This window comes from Neovison vison, chromosome 10 (assembly GCF_020171115.1).
Source record: "Neovison vison isolate M4711 chromosome 10, ASM_NN_V1, whole genome shotgun sequence".
Taxonomy (NCBI): domain Eukaryota; kingdom Metazoa; phylum Chordata; class Mammalia; order Carnivora; family Mustelidae; genus Neogale; species Neogale vison.
The window spans coordinates 54,722,109-54,739,306 of record NC_058100.1 but is presented as its reverse complement, the minus strand read 5'-3'; the positions used below and the strand labels follow the sequence as shown (position 1 = coordinate 54,739,306).

General features: G+C 37.0%; 1 protein-coding gene across 8 annotated transcripts in view; it reads left to right on the top strand.

Annotated features, from left to right (window-relative positions):
* Positions 1 to 17,198, top strand: part of RASAL2 (RAS protein activator like 2) — a 357,312-nt gene that overhangs the window by 291,353 nt on the left and 48,761 nt on the right. For all 8 annotated transcript variants that reach the window (XM_044267341.1, XM_044267340.1, XM_044267339.1 and 5 more), the window contains one exon: positions 7,766 to 7,875. In XM_044267341.1, coding sequence (XP_044123276.1) covers positions 7,766 to 7,875 — 110 coding nt within the window. The remainder of the gene's footprint in view (positions 1 to 7,765; positions 7,876 to 17,198) is intronic.

Genomic DNA, 17,198 nt, shown 5'->3' with positions numbered 1-17,198 from the left:
GCTCTGTTGACTTGGAATACCCAGAAGCATAGAAGCCCCTCATCTAGAGCAAGCTGTAGGACATGTCAGAAAACACTCCAGAAGAGATCATGCTGAGTCTGAAAGGATGACTTAGCCAGGGAGAAGGGAGGGAATATGAGCAGTAGCAGAGATGCATGGAGAAGGTAGAGAATTTCAAGCTTTCAGAGCTGCGGAGGGAAAAGTATGAAGTAGAGAACGGCCAGGAGTCAGCCTAGAATTTTTGGTATCTACCGGGTGATACCATATCCTACAGACAGGACTCTTACCAGGCCCCATCTTTTAGGAACTGTTAGGTCAGTTACCCATTGTTGGTCCAATAAGCTAGAGTCATAGAAGAAGTGCTTGGTGCAAAGGATACTGATCTCTTCACAAGGAATTGCTCAGAAGGTGCAGGGAGCAAGTGGGCATGTCGATATTCTGAGGTTTCCTGGTAGGGTTAATGTCACTGGAAGGCTGGCTCATTGCATAGTCGGTCCAGGACAGAGGCATAGCAGAAGCTGAGACTAGCGTGGAGATAAGGAGTTTTTAGTGGCATTATCTGTTCGTTATATGGTCTTCCTGAACGTGTGAGAGACCACATGGCTGAATAGACATAATGCCAGACCAACCTTTATAGCCTGGGATAAACAATATTCTCAGGTGAAAACCATGTTTCAGTTTTATCAAGGACATAAGAACAGAATTTTGTTTTAAATTCTACTACCTCTGTGAAATATTACTGACCAATCTGGGCTGTCTTAGATTTTCCCTTATCTGTATTCCTAGAACAACCATAATTTCACATACACATTGAGTGCTCACTGAAGTTTAGATACTATGGTTGATGTTAAGCATTTCATCTAACCTTAAAAGTTTAAGGGCCAATAGGAGCAATAAGTCTGCTTTAGTAGGTGGACAAACCACCTTCCCAACCTTGTTTTTCACTATTTCTAATCATATACCAGCCAGACTAAGTCTACTCAATGGATACCCATTGTGTTCTCATCTCCCTGGCATTTCTCAAGCTGTGTTCCATACAATACCCTTGCTTCTCAGCACCTCAAACCCAAATCTTGTCTACCCACTGGGACCTAGCATATTCTACTTCTGTATAACTTCCCCTTGTTTCTCTGGATGATGTAGCCTTGTTTTTTCTGAAATCCTAATATTAGTTCCTATATACCTCTCTAAAATAATACCATATTATCAATTCTAAGGTGCACATTTTTCATATTTTAACATCCCTGTAAGTAACTCTTTTCAGATACTCTGTCAACAACATTCTTGAAAGGATACAGGATGATATTCTGTAGAAATACATGAACAACAACCCCAAGTCAAAAAGTTGTTCAGAAAAAAGAAGCATTAGGAATACCTTGACAATTTATGTGTACATATGACAAAACCTAAGTCTTTTAAAACCTTTCTTAGTACAAAATAAAAATTTTAAGTGATGAAGCATTGTGTTATAGTTGAATTGGCAGCTTTTTTCTTAGTGTACATAAAATCATAGCATGACTTAAAATCATTGGTGTGCTAGATTCAAAGAAACATATTTTGTGATTAAATATGCCAGACATGGGGGGAGGGGGGTTGGGAGAAGGGGGGTAGGGTTATGGACATTGGAGAGGGTATGTGCTTTGGGGTAAATTGGAAGGGGTGGTGAACCATGAGAGACTATGGACTCTGAAAAACAATCTGAGGGGTTTGAAGTGGCGGAGGGGTGGGAGGTTGGGGGTACCAGGTGGTGGGTATTATAGAGGGCACGGCTTGCATGGAGCACTGGGTGTGGTGAAAAAATAATGAATACTGTTTTCCTGAAAATAAATAAATTGGAAAAATAATAATAATAATAATAAAATATATATTTCAAAAAAAAAATATATGCCAGACATGGGCGCCTGGGTGGCTCAGTGGGTTAAGCCGCTGCCTTCGGCTCAGGTCATGATCTCAGGGTCCTGGGATCGAGTCCCACATCGGGCTCTCTGCTCAGCAGGGAGCCTGCTTCCTCCTCTCTCTCTCTGCCTGCCTCTCTGCCTACTTGTGATCTGTCTCTGTCAAATAAATAAATAAAATCTTTTAAATAAATAAATAAATAAATATGCCAGACATTAGGAACACTTACCTCCCTAATTGTGTCATATATATTAAATTTAGTTTCCAAATCCCATATTAAACTATAAGCTCCTTGGGGGCAAAGTTGGTGTTTGTTTTATCTTTGATTCCCTTATAATACCTGGTATAATGCTTTACAACAAATAGATATAAAACAAATATTTATTAAATAAATGGATTAAAACAAGAAAGTATTATATAGTAAGTACCACAAAAAGTACAGTACTGTATGAGTGAACATCTACTAGTACATTACCAGGTAACTGCTTAACTGTATTTTTGTTAGAAATATATTTATATATGATATTAGTGCAGATCCTTGGGCCAAATCTATACTTAGACCAGTGGTTTTGGAACCAACCATAAACAGTCCAAATAGAATTCCATAAACACAGATCTGGTTTGCTGACTACATTTATGAGCAAACGTGGTGACTCATCCTGATTGAATCAAAATAAGTAGTAAATAAAGCCTTTGCCTTGGAGAACAAATGACAGTGACTTTCCCTAGCAACACTAAGATTGTAGAGGAGACCAGAAAAATGCCTGTCTCTGAGAAATAGGATACTTTAGAGGAGCCTGGTTGACTCAAGTAGAGCATGCAACTCTTGATCTCAGAGTTGTAGCCCTACATTGGGTATAGAGATTACTTCCAAACAAAATCTTAAAAAAAAAGAAAAATGTACTACAATGTGGATGGAACTAGAGGGTATTATGCTAAGCGAAATAAGTCAGAGAATGACAAATACCATATGATTTCACTCACTTGCATAATTTAAGAAAGGAAGGAAAAATAAGATAAAAGCAGAGAGGCAAGCAAACCAGAAGAGACTCTTTTTTTTTTTTAAGATTTATAATTTTATTTATTTTTTTACTTCTTATAATGTATTATTTGCTTCAGGAGTACAGGTCTGTAATTCATCAGTCTTAGACAATTCACAACATATACCCTCCGCAATGTCTATCACCCAGCCACCCCATCCCTTCCCCACCCTGCCCTCCAGCAACCCTCAGTTTGTTTCCTGAGATTAAGAGTCTCTTATGGTTTGTCCCTCTCTCTGGTTTCATCCTATTTCATTTTTCCCTCCCTTCCCCAATGATCTTGTGTCTTTTTCTCAAGTTCATCATATCAGTGAGATCATATGATAATTGTCTTTCTCTGATTGACTTATTTTGCTTAGCATCATAGCCTCTAGTTCCATCCACATCACTGGAAACAGCAAGATTTCGGGGTTTTTATGGTTGCATAATATTCCTGTGTGTGTGTGTGTGTGTGTGTGTCTATATATACGTATGTATGTATATATAGACATACTGCATTCTTTATCCATTCATCTGTTGATGGACTTCTAGGTTCTTTCCATAGTTTGGCTATTGTGGACACTGCTGCAATAAACATTTGGGTGCACGTGCCCCTTCGGATCACTACATTTGTATCTTTAGGGTAAATACCCAGTAGTGCAATTGCTGGGTCATAGGGTAGTTCTATTTTCAACTTTTTGAGCAACCTCCATACTATTTTCCAGAGTGGCTGCACTAGCTTGCATTCCCACCAACAGTCTGAGAGGGTTCTCCTTTGTCCACATCCTCACCAACATCTACTGTTTCCTGACTTGTTCATTTTAGCCATTCTGACTGGTGTGAGGTGGTATCTCACTGTATTTATTTGTATTTCCCTGATGCTGAGTGATGTTGAGCACTTTTTCCTGTGTCTACTGGCCATCTGGATATCTTCTTCGCAGAAATGTCTGTTCATGTCTTTTGCCCATTTCTCGATTGGATTATCTGTTCTTTAGGTGTTGAGTTTGGTAAATTCTTCCTAGATTTTAGATACTAGCCTTCATCTGATATGTCACTTGCAAATATCTTCTCTCATTCTGACAAACTCTTTTGGTTTGGTTGACTGTTTCCTTTGCTGTACAAAAGCTTTTTATCTCGATGAAGTCCATATAGTTCATTTTTGCCTTTGCTTCTCTTGCCTTTGGCGATGTTTCTGTGAAGAAATTGCTGCAGCTGAAGTTGAAGAAGTTGTTGCCTCAAGGATTTTGATGGATGCCTATCTTACATTGAGGTCTTTCATCCATTTGGAGTCTATTTTTGTGTGTGGTGTAAGGAAATGGTCCAGTTTCATTCTTCCTGCATGTGACTGTCCAATTTTCCCAACACCATTTGTAAGAGACTTTTTTCCATTGGACATTCTTTCTTACTTTGTCGAAGATCAGTTGACCATAGAGTTGAGGGTCTATTTCTGGGCTCTCTAGTCTGTTCCATTGATCTGTATGTCTGGTTTTTTCTCCCAGTACCACACTGTGTTGATGATTACAGCTTTGTAATAGAGCTTGAAGTTTGGAATTGTGATGCCACCAGCTTTGGTTTTCTTTTCAACATTTCAACATTCCTCTGGCTATTTGGGGTCTTTTCTGGTTCCATATACATTTTAGGATTATTTATTCCATTTCCTTGAAAAAAGTTGATGGTATTTTGATAAGGATTACATTAAATGTGTAGATTGTTCTAGGTAGCATAGCCATTTTCACAATGTTTGTTCTTCAAATCCATGAGCAAGGAAGATTTTTCCATTTCTTTGGGTCTTCCTCAATTTTCTTCATGAGTATTCTATAGTTTTCTGAGTACAGATTCTTTGCCTCTTTGGTTAGATTTATTCCTAGATATCTTAGGGTTTGGGGTGCAATTGTAAATGGGATCCAGTCCTTAATTTCTCTTTCTTCTGTCTTGTTGTTAGTGTATGGAAATGCAATTGATTTCTCTGCATTGGTTTTATATCCTAACACTTTACTGAATTCCTGTATGAGTTCTAGCAGTTTTGGAGTGGAGTCTTGGGTCTTCCACATAAAGTGTCATATCATCTGCAAAGAGTGAGAGTTTGATGACTTCTTTGCCTATTCTGATGCCTTTTATTTCTTTTTGTTGTCTGATTGCTGAGGCTAGGACTTTTAGTACTATGTTGAATAGCAGTGGTGATAGTGGACAGCCCTTCCATGTTCCTGACCTTAGGGGAAAAGCTCTCAGTTTTTCCCGCATTAAGAATGGTATTCACTTTGGGTTTTTCATAGACAGCTTTTTATGATATTGAGGTATGTGCCTTCTATCCCTACACTATGAAGCATTTTGATCAAGAAAGGATGCTGTACTTTGTCATGTGTTTTTTCAGCATCTATTGAGAGTATCATATGGTTCTTATTCTTTCTTTTATTAATGTACTGTATCTCACTGATAGATTTGCAGTTGTTGAATCAACCTTACTGCCCAGGAATAAATCCCACTTGGTCGTGGTGAATAATACTTTTAATGTACTGTTGGATCCTATTGGCTAGTATTTGATGAGACCAGAAGAAACTCTTAACTATAGGGAACAAACTGAGGGTTGCAGGAGCGGTGGGGTAAGGTGGGAACGAGATGGGCTAACTGGGTGATGGCCATTAAGGAATACAGGTGATGTAATTAGCAGTGGCTATTGTATGCAACTGATGAATCACTAAATTCTATTCCTGAAACTAATAATATAATATATGTTAACTAAATTGAATTTAAATAAAAAATTTAAAAAAACAGGGGCGACTGGGTGGCTCAGTGGGTTAAAGCCTCTGCCCTCAGCTCAGGTCACGATCTCAGGGTCCTGGGATCGAGCCCCGAGTCAGGCTCTCTGCTCAGCGGGAGCCTGCTTCCTCCCGGTCTCTCTGCTTGTCTCTCTGCCTACTTGTGATTTCTGTCTGTCAAATAAATAAATAAAATCTTTTAAAAATAAATTTAAAGAACAAAATAAAGAAAGAAATGTAATACTGTAAAAAACAGTTTTGTTTTCTTGTTTTATTCCCTCCAGTCAATCTCTATGCACCTATAATAAAAATAGCCTAGGGAACTACGTCTATGTAGTATATTCCAAGAGTCTCTACACTTATTCTTTGGGCTACAGGAATAACAAGAAATAACATAAGTATTTTTTTCCAGTGAGCTAAATAGTTTACTTCTGATCCAAATAAGTTCATTTACATTATTCTCAAATGAAAGGAGCAATGCCTATGTGTTGGCAGAATACTTGGCGTGGGTAAGCACTGTGGTGGTCCACATTACTGTTGACCAGATAGTCCCGGTTTTCTTTCTGGATACATAATACCATTGTATATCCTTTCCTCGTGGAAATCAGGTGACAGAAAGTCACATGATTTTCTGTCTGATGAAATGAGACTGGAAGTGACATGAAGGTTTAACAACTAGGATATAACTTGTCACATTTCCTTTCTCCTGCTGAACCAACTATAGATGAGCAGAGGAGGAGCCTCCCTCAGCCCAAGTCCCCGCGTGAGAGTAGCACAGAGCCAAGCCCCATCTCCCTTAGTCGATTGGCTCATAGATAGATGCAGAATGTGTTTCGTGCTATTAATATGGGGAGATGACTAGATAAATGTAACCCAGTGTATCTTGAATAATATAGTCTTTACCCAAAACAGTGGGCTTTGGTGATAACTAAAAGAATATAAAAGATTTGACATATTTCTTTGTCTTCCTTATGGAAATGTTTATTGTATGTAGCTTTTATATGTATATAACAATATTCCTCACAAGGTGATTAGAAAGAGTCATTTTCCCAACATCAAAATACTTTTCTTTGAATTAGAGCTTTTTCTCAGGACAGTTTGGTATACTTCTGTAAGATGTCCTTTCATCTGCCAACAATATAATTGCTACTTGAAAGCAGTGACTGTCATCATTCATGCATGCATTGTATTCATTATTCAACACACTTTCATTGGATGCTCATTGTTACCAGGTGCTAAGACTAGGAAATGTTGAAGGAGCTCTAGATAGTTTAGTGGAAGTGGTAAGAGGCTAGCAGGGGCCAAAAACTGTAAACTACTTTGTTCTGAAGTCTAGATGTTTCAGTTGTTTCATAAGTGATTCCTATTTCAAGACAATTTAGCTACATTTAAAACTTAAGTTTACAAGTAATATATCCAAGGTGATTTGTAGACCAAATTTTCACACTTTTGAGACTGCCAACACATTACCTTATACTAATTACATAATTCTTTTTTGTGTTCTTTGAGAGGTTTGGGGGAGGGTTGTGGAGTTTTATTTTTTCTGCTTTTACTTTTGGGTTTGTTTTTGGTTTGTTTTTTGGTTTTGGGGGGGGCAGCTCTTAGAATGAAGCTTCTCTCTTCACTATCAGTATATCCTTTAAAATTCCTCTAGTGCACTCATGCACATGCTATTCTCATTTCCTTTCTTCCCTTAATTCAGAAAACTACCTACTAGATGCCCTTTTCTATTGAAACTTCTTCAGAGAAAGGAATATGTTTTTCTTTTACACTGTTGTGTTTTTTAAAAATCTATTAACAATGTTAGAAGGTCTACCATAGCTGCTATAGAAAATGTTTAAGAAATAAGAAGGTAAGTGTTATCAAAAGTTTAATTATCCCAGTTATCCTCGAAGAAAAATATTTTTCATCCCATTACTAAGTGGGTCCAAGCAACTTTTATTTATAAATTAAAAAATGAAAAGCTGGATTCTTGTTCTGGTCTTCATTATAAAAATCTTAATACCTTTTTCAGAGGTGGTGCAGAGGAGTAAGGAGACAGCAAAGTTGCTCTTTTGGTTTTCTCTCCCATCACCTTCTGCCTTTTCATTCTAGGGGTTCTTCAGCAAGCGTCTGAAAGGCTCCATCAAGAGGACCAAAAGCCAGTCAAAGCTTGACAGAAACACTAGCTTTCGGCTTCCATCCCTTCGTAATGCAGATGATAGGTAAGAAGTAAACTTGCTTAAAAGGAAAGCAGTTTTTTTCATTTTTGTTTTTGTTTTAAGCAGGGAAAGCAGTTATACAGTGGTTTTGATAAGGTACTTTTGGTCATCTCTAACTTTACATCAATGACAATTGGAAAGATCCAATGCTAAGTTCACTTTTTTTTTTTTTGGTCTTACTTATATTGAGGCAAGGTACAAAGTGTAGGCTCAAATGCCCAGGCAGTTTAAGAATCTTAAAATATTGAAAAGTAAGAACTAATTTAAATGCTGTTTCTATAGAATCAAATCCTAGTAGTCAGAGATGTCTTTCTTTTGTAGAATGACTATAGGATGATGATGACAATAGCAAACATGTTTTGAGTACTGCACTAGATGCTTTCTGTACATTATCTCATTAAATCTTCATAGTAGCTGTATAAGATAAATATTATTATCACCACTTTCTAGATGAAGAACCTGAGACACAGGGAGAATTAAATAATCTTGCCCAAGGTCATACGGCTTAGTAAATAGCAAAAATGGTGTTTGATCTTGAGCGGTTTGGCTCAAGTCCAAGCTGTTCACTGCTCCATTGTTCTTTGTGTACAGCATATGCAATCAGTTGTATTGGTTTGCAGTCCCATCTAGAAGACATGTGAAGATTTTGATTATTAGGACTATCAGCTTGAGTAACCCTCACAGGCATAGCTTAATAAGGATAACAACCTTCTAAAATCTTTGAATGTGTGCTAGAACTTGGTGTCTCCACATTGTTCAAAATTTAGGAAATTAAACTTGCCAAATTCTCACACATCACCACCATCACCAACATTTACTGAGTGCTTACTATTTATAAAGCATTTTTAACATAGCCTCTCATATAATACGTCCCTAGATATGGTTATTGCCCTTATTTTAGAGATGAGGACCTAAGACAAAAGAAATTGAAAAACTTCCCCAGGGTCACAACAGCTAGTAGGAAGTAGAGCTTGGATTTGAACTTCTGTCTGCCTTCCATATTTGATACTCTTATTTATACTGGATTTTTTTTTTCTTTCAGTAAGTCTGTTATTTTCAGTTATCTACAAAACAAACAAATACAGACTATAGTCTCTGTAATGGCAGATTGTAGATTTGCCAGGCAGAGAATTCCTCTCCTTTTTTAATGGATGAAGTAACTTGTCCCCCATACTTACCTGATGAGGCAGTATACTGCTTTATCAGCGATTTTTATCCCTGAACCACTTTAGAGGTGCTCTGTGATATTTGCAAGTCTGTCCAATTTGCTGTGTAGTTGTGTTGTTAATTACCTCTTTTATACCTCTTTGTTTTAAGGTAATCATAAAAAAGCTGATTTTTTTTCCTTTTCATATCTCTTCCTTGGATTCCTGTTATTCCACAGTTTTCATTATTCTAAGAATTAACACCATTTTATAAATGTCTCAATAAAATGGAATGAGAAATTTTTTTCAGAATAATGGTTTTTAAGAACAAGGATATTGTACAACCACTGAAACACTCCCAGTTCAGTAGCCACTTTCTTAAAATCTGCAGCAGATGTACGTTTGGGTGAACAAGGAAATATTTTTTATAGGTGTACTTTTTTTTTTAACCTTGCACTAAATATTCCTTTCATAACTTTAGTGTGCTCCGTCCTCTTCCGTTTTGCTTTAGGTAGCCTAAAGGAATGCTTAGATTGAATTAACCATGAGATTGTGTTCTCCCAGAGTCTCCTATATTGCTATTATATGGCTAGTGCACTTTTGGCCTTTCCAGTGACCTAAATTCATTATGTGTGCCTTCATGCAGTTCTGCTTCAATCAATTCAATCAGTGTGTCTCAAATACAGCATAATAGAAAGGTGCCAGTAAATCTCAAGTATTTATATTTTTTAAATCCATTTGAATTGTAGAAGTTTTCTGTACAGAAATTTTTCAAAAACTTTGTTCTTCCGTAAAGGGATATACTCACTAGAGTTTGAATATATTGTGTTTTTTTAAAATAGGCTCTCTTACCTTCAGATCATCTGAAGATGGCGATAAATAGAACTAAGATACAAGATGTTAATCTAGTGAGTTCTTTGAATCAGTACCATTATAGGTGAGACCAAAGGTTTTTTCAAAAACTGGTTTTCTTGGGTTATATGTGTTGATTGCCCAAGTCAGGCCATTTCTTCCAAAATGGTATATAGTGTCTAAATCTCAGTAGCAGAACATTTCTATTCTTATATCAAATCCATAGAAACCAGGATTTTCTTAGTAGGATAGGCAAACCTAGAAAGCAACCCCTTTTTTCAGTTTTTAAATTGTATAGTAAAATACATGTGTCTTTGTTTTAAAAAGTTTCAGTACAGGGGTGCGTGGGTAGCTCAGTGGGTTAACTGTCTAACTCTTGATTTTGGACAGGTCATGATCTCAGGGTCATGAGATCGAGCCCCAGGTTGGTCTCTGCACTCAGCAAGGAATCTGCTCAAGATTCTCTCTCTCTCTCTCTCTGTCCCTCTGCCACTTCCTTGCTTATGTGTACGCACATGCATATGTGCACTCTTGCTCTCTCTCCAAAAAATAAATAAATAGATAGATAGATAGATAGATAGATAAATAAATAAATAAAATCTTTTAAAAAATAAGTTTTAGTATCTAAGTACAGATCAAAAAGCTGAAGTGCCCTTTCACTCCACCCGTCTCCCCATATAAATAACCTTATTAGCAGTTTGTATATTTTCACAACTCTTTTAAGAATCCATACATAAATGCACACACATATATATGTTTTGATTATTTTCATTTAAATGGGATCATATTACACATATTACTTTATGATTTACTTTTTAATATAAGTATTTTGGACAACTTTTATGTCAGTACATCTAAATCCACATTATTTTAACAGCTGCCTTCTTAGTATGCTATAGTTTTTTGTAACATATTTCACTTCTGTGTTGATGGATATTTTAATTGTTTCCCCCTTTGGGGCATGTAGTGGACATTTCTGAACACATAACTGTTTTGTCCTTATGTAATTGAGTCAGATTTCTGAAGTAAAACTACTACATATAGCGTATGCAGATTATCAAATTATCCTTCAAAAAAGCTGTAGTAATTACTATTTCCACCAACAGAGTAGGATTACTTTTATTTATTTATTTATTTATTTATGTTAAAAATAGGGGGTGGTGGCGTGGGCTTGGAGTCTGATGCAGGGCTTGAACCCACAATCCTGAAATCAAGACCTAAGCTAAGATCAAAAGTTGGAGACTTAACTGACTGAGCCACCCAGGTGCCCCATGGATTACTTTTATCTTTTTTTTTTTTTTTAAAGATTTTATTTATTTATTTGATAGACAGAGATGACAAGTAGGCGGAGAGGCAGGCAGAGAGACAGGCAGAGAGACAGGAGGAAGCAGGCTCTCCATGGAGCAGAGAGCCTGATGCGGGGCTCGATCCCAGGACCCTGGGATCATGACCTGAGCTGAAGGCAGAGGCTTTAACCCACTGAGCCACCCAGGCGCCCCTACTTTTATCTTTTAAACAGCGTTTTACATTGTATCCATATGATGGAATAAATAGTAATAATAAACACCTACTTAGTATTTACTGTGTGCCAGACACTGTTCTAAGCATTTTACATAAACTGTCTCTTTAATCATTATAACAAATCCTATGAGTTAGTTACTGTAATGACCTCATTTTGAGGATGAGGAAACAAAGACACAGAGAAATTAGTTAATTGTACAAGGTTAGAAAATGGCAGACCTGTGGTTCCAATCCAGGAAGTGTGAGTGAGGAGTCTACATTTTTAAACTTTATGCTATATTGCCTCTCAAAAAAAAAGATGCAGGGGGATGGACTTTTGTTTTAATTTGTGGTTCCCTAATGTATAATAAGTTGACCATCTTTTCACTTTTCACTCTTGTTTTTGGACCCCTGCATTGCTCAACCAGTTAAGCGTCTGCCTTCGGCTCAGGTCATGATCCCAGGGTCCTGGGATCGAGCCCCACATCAGGCTCCCAGCTCAGCGGAAAGCCTGCTTCTTCCTCGCCCACTTCCCCTGCTTGTGTTCCCTCTCTCGCTGTGTCTCTTTCTGTCAAATGAATAAATAAAATCTTTTTAAATAAATAAATATCATGTCTCTAGGGGTACCTGGGCACCTGGGTGGCTCAGTCACTTAAGCATCTGACTCTTGATTTAGGCTCAGGTCATGATCTCCAGGTCATGAGTTTAAGCTATGTGTTGGGCTACATGTACATCGAGGAGTCTGCTTGTCCCTCGGCCTCTGCTCCTCCTTTCACTTGCACACATGATACACACACACTCTCATAAATAAATAAATAAATAAAGTTAAAATCATGTCACTGAATATACAACACTAAATACAGAAGTGTTAGATTTTCATTTAGTTCTAACATGCCAATCTTTTCCTTTGTGGCTTACCTCACCAAATTTGACCAGAATACAAAAGTCAGAGAACTGTTTTTCATTAAATTTCTCATTATGATGCTATGCAAATCACTTCATCTCTCCCCCCTTCGAGATGAAGAGAGAGTCTTATCTTGAGGTATCAGAGGGTAATGCAGTAGTGGTCATGATGTGTTGAATTCTTTAAGGTTTTTGATAACCACAAAGCTTATCTGCACTCATAGCATTTTAAAAAGGTAAAATTTTCTCATGAGGTCTGAGTTACTACTTTAAAATGACAGAAAAAAGATTTTATTTATTTACTTGACAGAGATCACAAGTAGGCAGAGGCAGGCAGAGAGAAAGGAAGGGAAGCAGGCTCCCTGCTGAGCAGAGAGCCCAATGCGGGGCTCGATCCCAGGACCCTGAGATCATGACCTGAGCCGAAGGCAGAGGCTTAACCCACTGAGCCACCCAGGCACCCCCAGATACACAGGCTTACGTGAGTTTTACTACATATGATCAGTAAACTTTTCTGTGCAGAATACCATAGGATATTTTAATGTACAGATTTGACTAATCAGAAAGACCCTTGCAGCTCCAGGTTTATCTAACCAATGATCTACTGGTCGTAAACTCTGTTATAAGGCTGTGGTGGAATTAGGTTACCAGTGTGGCTTCTTCTTCTTCTTCTTCTTTTTTTTTTTTTTTTTTAATTACTCACCATACAGTACATCATTAGCTTTTGATGTAGTGTTCCATGAGTCGTTGCTTTTTGGGTCAGTTTATAGTAATACTTGGAATTTCCTTTATGCAATTGTGAGGCACAGGCATAAGAATTGAAGCTTTTGCCAATTAATATTTCTAGAAACCAAATTTCTTGATATACAGTAATACATGTGTGATGGTTAGGTACACACCAGAAAGCTATGCACTACAGACGAATGTAGAGAACTAAAGACATGGCCCCCAAGCTCAGGAGAGTCCAGCAAAAGAATGGTACAGGTGGGCTGAGATGACTTCTGGCTGGATATTCAGGAAACAACCTTTTAAGCAGTGACCCGTGAGTAGAACAGGTATCATTTGAACTTAGAAACAGATACAGGGAGAGAGCTTTTCTCAGAATGAAAATAATGAGCAAAAGCAGATTGTGGGAAATTATGGAGCTTAAAGAGAAATTCTGAATAGTTCATGGTGTATAAAGCAGAAAGGTAGGAAATAAGATTGGAAAGGTAAAGTTCCAGTTTTGAAGTCGGTAGGTAAAAAGCTTCTGCTTTTTTTGTCTTAAAAATTTCTCAGTATAAGAAATAGAAATATGAACTCCATCTTTGATGGAAGGAGGAGAAGGCTGAATGATAGATTACTTACAATTAGGGGGTGATCAGATGTAGTTGCCTACAGAATGAAATTCTGAAATCTATGACTTAGGATTCAGATAGACTGTTAGTTAACTGGTACTCCAAGTAGTAATGGCTTAAACAAGTAAAATTATTTCTTCCTCACCCAGAAGAAATCTGAAGATGGGCAGTACAGAGCTAAGGGACCAGGACTCTTTGCAGGCTTTTTCCTCTCCCATCCTTAGGGTCTTCAAGGATCTCTTTATGGACATAGTGTAGCTACTAAAGCTTCAGCCAATAGCACCCATGTTTCAGGCATCATAAAAGGATTCCTGTCTTCCACTTAAATGTTTTCCCTTTAAAGCCATTTCCCTTAAACCCCACCCAGCGACTTCTCTTGTGTTTCATTACCATCTCTTTCTGCAAAGTGAGGCTAGGAAATGTTATACCTGGGTTCATCATTTTCCCCAATAATGCAAGAATCTATTTTTAAGGAAGGAGGGAGGGATGGACATTTGAAAGACAATTAGCAGTACCTAGCAAAAAAATGAGGTTGATTTACCCACCCACCTCCAGAACTCTGCAGTGAGTCAGCTTCCACCCAGCTTTAGAAGGCCAGTAGTCAGGCTTACATTTATCACATAGCAAATTTAAGAAACTGAGCCACCCAGACAGAAAGACCTACAGATAACAACATTTATGTTTGCCTCTTAAAATCCCCTGTGGTAATTTCACTCCTAAGTATATCCAGGAGAAATGAAAACGTATGTCACCACAAAAACTTGTACATGAATGTACATAGCAACATTATTTATAATAGCCAAAAAGTGGTAATGACCCATATATCCATCAGGTGATGAATGGATATACACAACATGATAGTTCCATACAATGCCTTACAGTTGACCCTTGAACTCTCAACACTGGGGTTAGGTGTGCTGACCATACCCTTCCCATCCCTGCAACAGTCGAAAATACATATAATTTTTAACTCCCCAGAAACCTAACTGCTAATAACGCACTGTTGACCAGAATCCTTATGGGTAACATAAACACTCAACACATATTTTATGTTTTATATATGTGTGTGTGTGTGTGTGTGTATTATATGCTGTATTCTTGTTATACAGTTAACTAGAGAAAAGAAAATGTTATTAAGAAAATCCTAAGGAAGAGAAAATATATTTACAGTACTGTACTGCATTTCTAAAAAAGAATCCACTTATAAGTACGTGGACCTACACAGTTCAAACCTGGGTTGTTCAAGGCCAGATGTATTATTCAGCCATAAAAAGGAAGGAAGTACTGGAACATGCTACAACATGGATAAATCTTGAAAACTTTATGCTCAGTGAAAAAGACCATCACAAAAGACCGTATTTTATATGATTCCATGTTTATGAAATGTCCAGAATAAGCAAATCTATAGAGACAGTAGATTAATGATTTCCAGAGGCTGGGGATATATGGTAGGGGAAGTGACGAATGAGAAATGACTTAATTGGTATGAGGCTTCTTTTGGAGCAATGAAAATGTTTTAAGATTAGGTTGTGGTGACAATTGCACAAATCTGAATATACTGAAAACTGTTTAAGTGGATAGATTTTATGGTGTGTGAATCATACCTCAACCTCAATATAAATGTTAAATTATTCAAAACAAAACAGCTGGCCAGGAAATACTCTAAAATGAAACTTAGTCTATTAGCCCCGTTCCAATGCACAAAGCTTCCATTGTGTTTTTTAGTGCTTTATTATTAAATATAAACAGATAACCAAGAATCTCCAGATATTGGAGGAAAGTCTTTGACATGAAAGAGAGCAAAACAAATAAATAAGAGGGAGAAAAAAAAAACAACCCAGAAGAAACAGAAACACTACACAGAGCCAAAGACTTTAAAGCATAATATTTTCAAAAGATAAGATTGTACATCTATGAAAGAGTAATGAGATGATACAAGAAAAGGAATATCAAAGAATTAAGAAAGAGAGCTTAGAAATTAAAAAGATAAAAGCTCAAGTCAAGTCACTCTTCCAGAAAGTGGAATAGAAATTGAGAAAATTAACCCAGACGATTCTAGGACAGGAGAACATTGGAAAACTTCAGAGAGGAAATTGTCAAAGAAACAATACAAGAAAATGTCTCAAAACAAGAAAACATAAACATTCAGGTTACAATGGCCATTAAATTGCCAGCACAGTGGATGGAAAAAGACAAAAGACCTGCCACCCCAAGACAGATAGACACACACACACACACACCCCAATTCACATCATCAAGAAGTAACAGATCACTGAAACTTTAAAAAAAAAAATCTTAAAAGCTTCTGGAAAGAAAAAATAGGTTACATACAGAGGATGAGTGGGATGATCACATTGTAATTCTCAATAGAAATATTAAAAATTGGAAGCCGTTGGAGAAATGTCTTTAAAATTGTGAGTGAAAATTATTTTCAACCTAATACTCCATATACAGGGAAGTCCTTGAACGTCACACTGAGGAGTTTGGAGTTTATTGTAATAAGCATTGGGGAGCCTTTAAACACTTTAAAGCAAGGAAATGATCTAATCAGAATTGTGCCATGTATAGATTAATCCAGGAATGGAATTTTAAATGATTTGGTATACAGAGACTAAGTTTGGGAAACCAGTTAGCAAAGGAGGATAGTGACACTGGGAATGAAGAGGCAGAGACAAGCAAGATAGGAGGAACATTTTAGAGGCAAAATCAATAGGATGTCACAAAGTCATCATAGTTCCAAAGCCATCTAATCGGATAAAAGCCAGTAAAGTGATTTCCTAGAATCAATATTGGCAACATTTTCAAATTAAAGCCATGTCATGTGGAAGGATGTTGGGACTGGAAAAGACTGATATTTATACCTTTCATTCAAATACATTTTTAAAAAGTTGAAAAAATGAAGAAATGCTGAAGAACAGTGGTCATACTACATTATCAGACATTCCAAGGTTCCGACTGCCTGTCAGGTGGTCATCCTTGCTCTGGAAATGCTACTTAAATTTACCGATCTTGAGGTAAAGGTAAAAACACATGGGATAGAATTTTCTTAACCCCTTCACACATCCCTCAAATAAAAACCTTCACAGTGATGTCCTCAATTCTGAGGCCTACTGACAAAAGCATGGTTTTAAAGCAGTCCGCTTGTTCATTGTCAGGAGATCCCTAAAAGTTAAGTGTGGTGTTCCATTTGTGGGGAGAATTTTGGGACAATATACTGAGCTTCTTGAGTTTCTCCTAATTAAAACTAATTTTTTAATTTTACTTTTAATTTATATTCAAAGTACAATTTCACAAGAAATTGTAAAGTACAAAGTACAATTTCACAAGAAATTATAAAAATAGTATGTAGAGTCTTATAAACCTCTTCCTCAACTTCCTCCAAGAGCTATATCTTATAACTGTACTATAATATCAAAATCAGATCATTGATCTTGGCACAGTACTATTAATTGGACTATAGACTTTACTCAGTTTTCACCAGTTTTCATATGTTTTGCATAGTTCTATGCAATATAATCCTATATATATAGATTTCTGTAATCACCGCCACAGTCAAGATACAGCATTGTTCCATTACCAGAAAAGAATT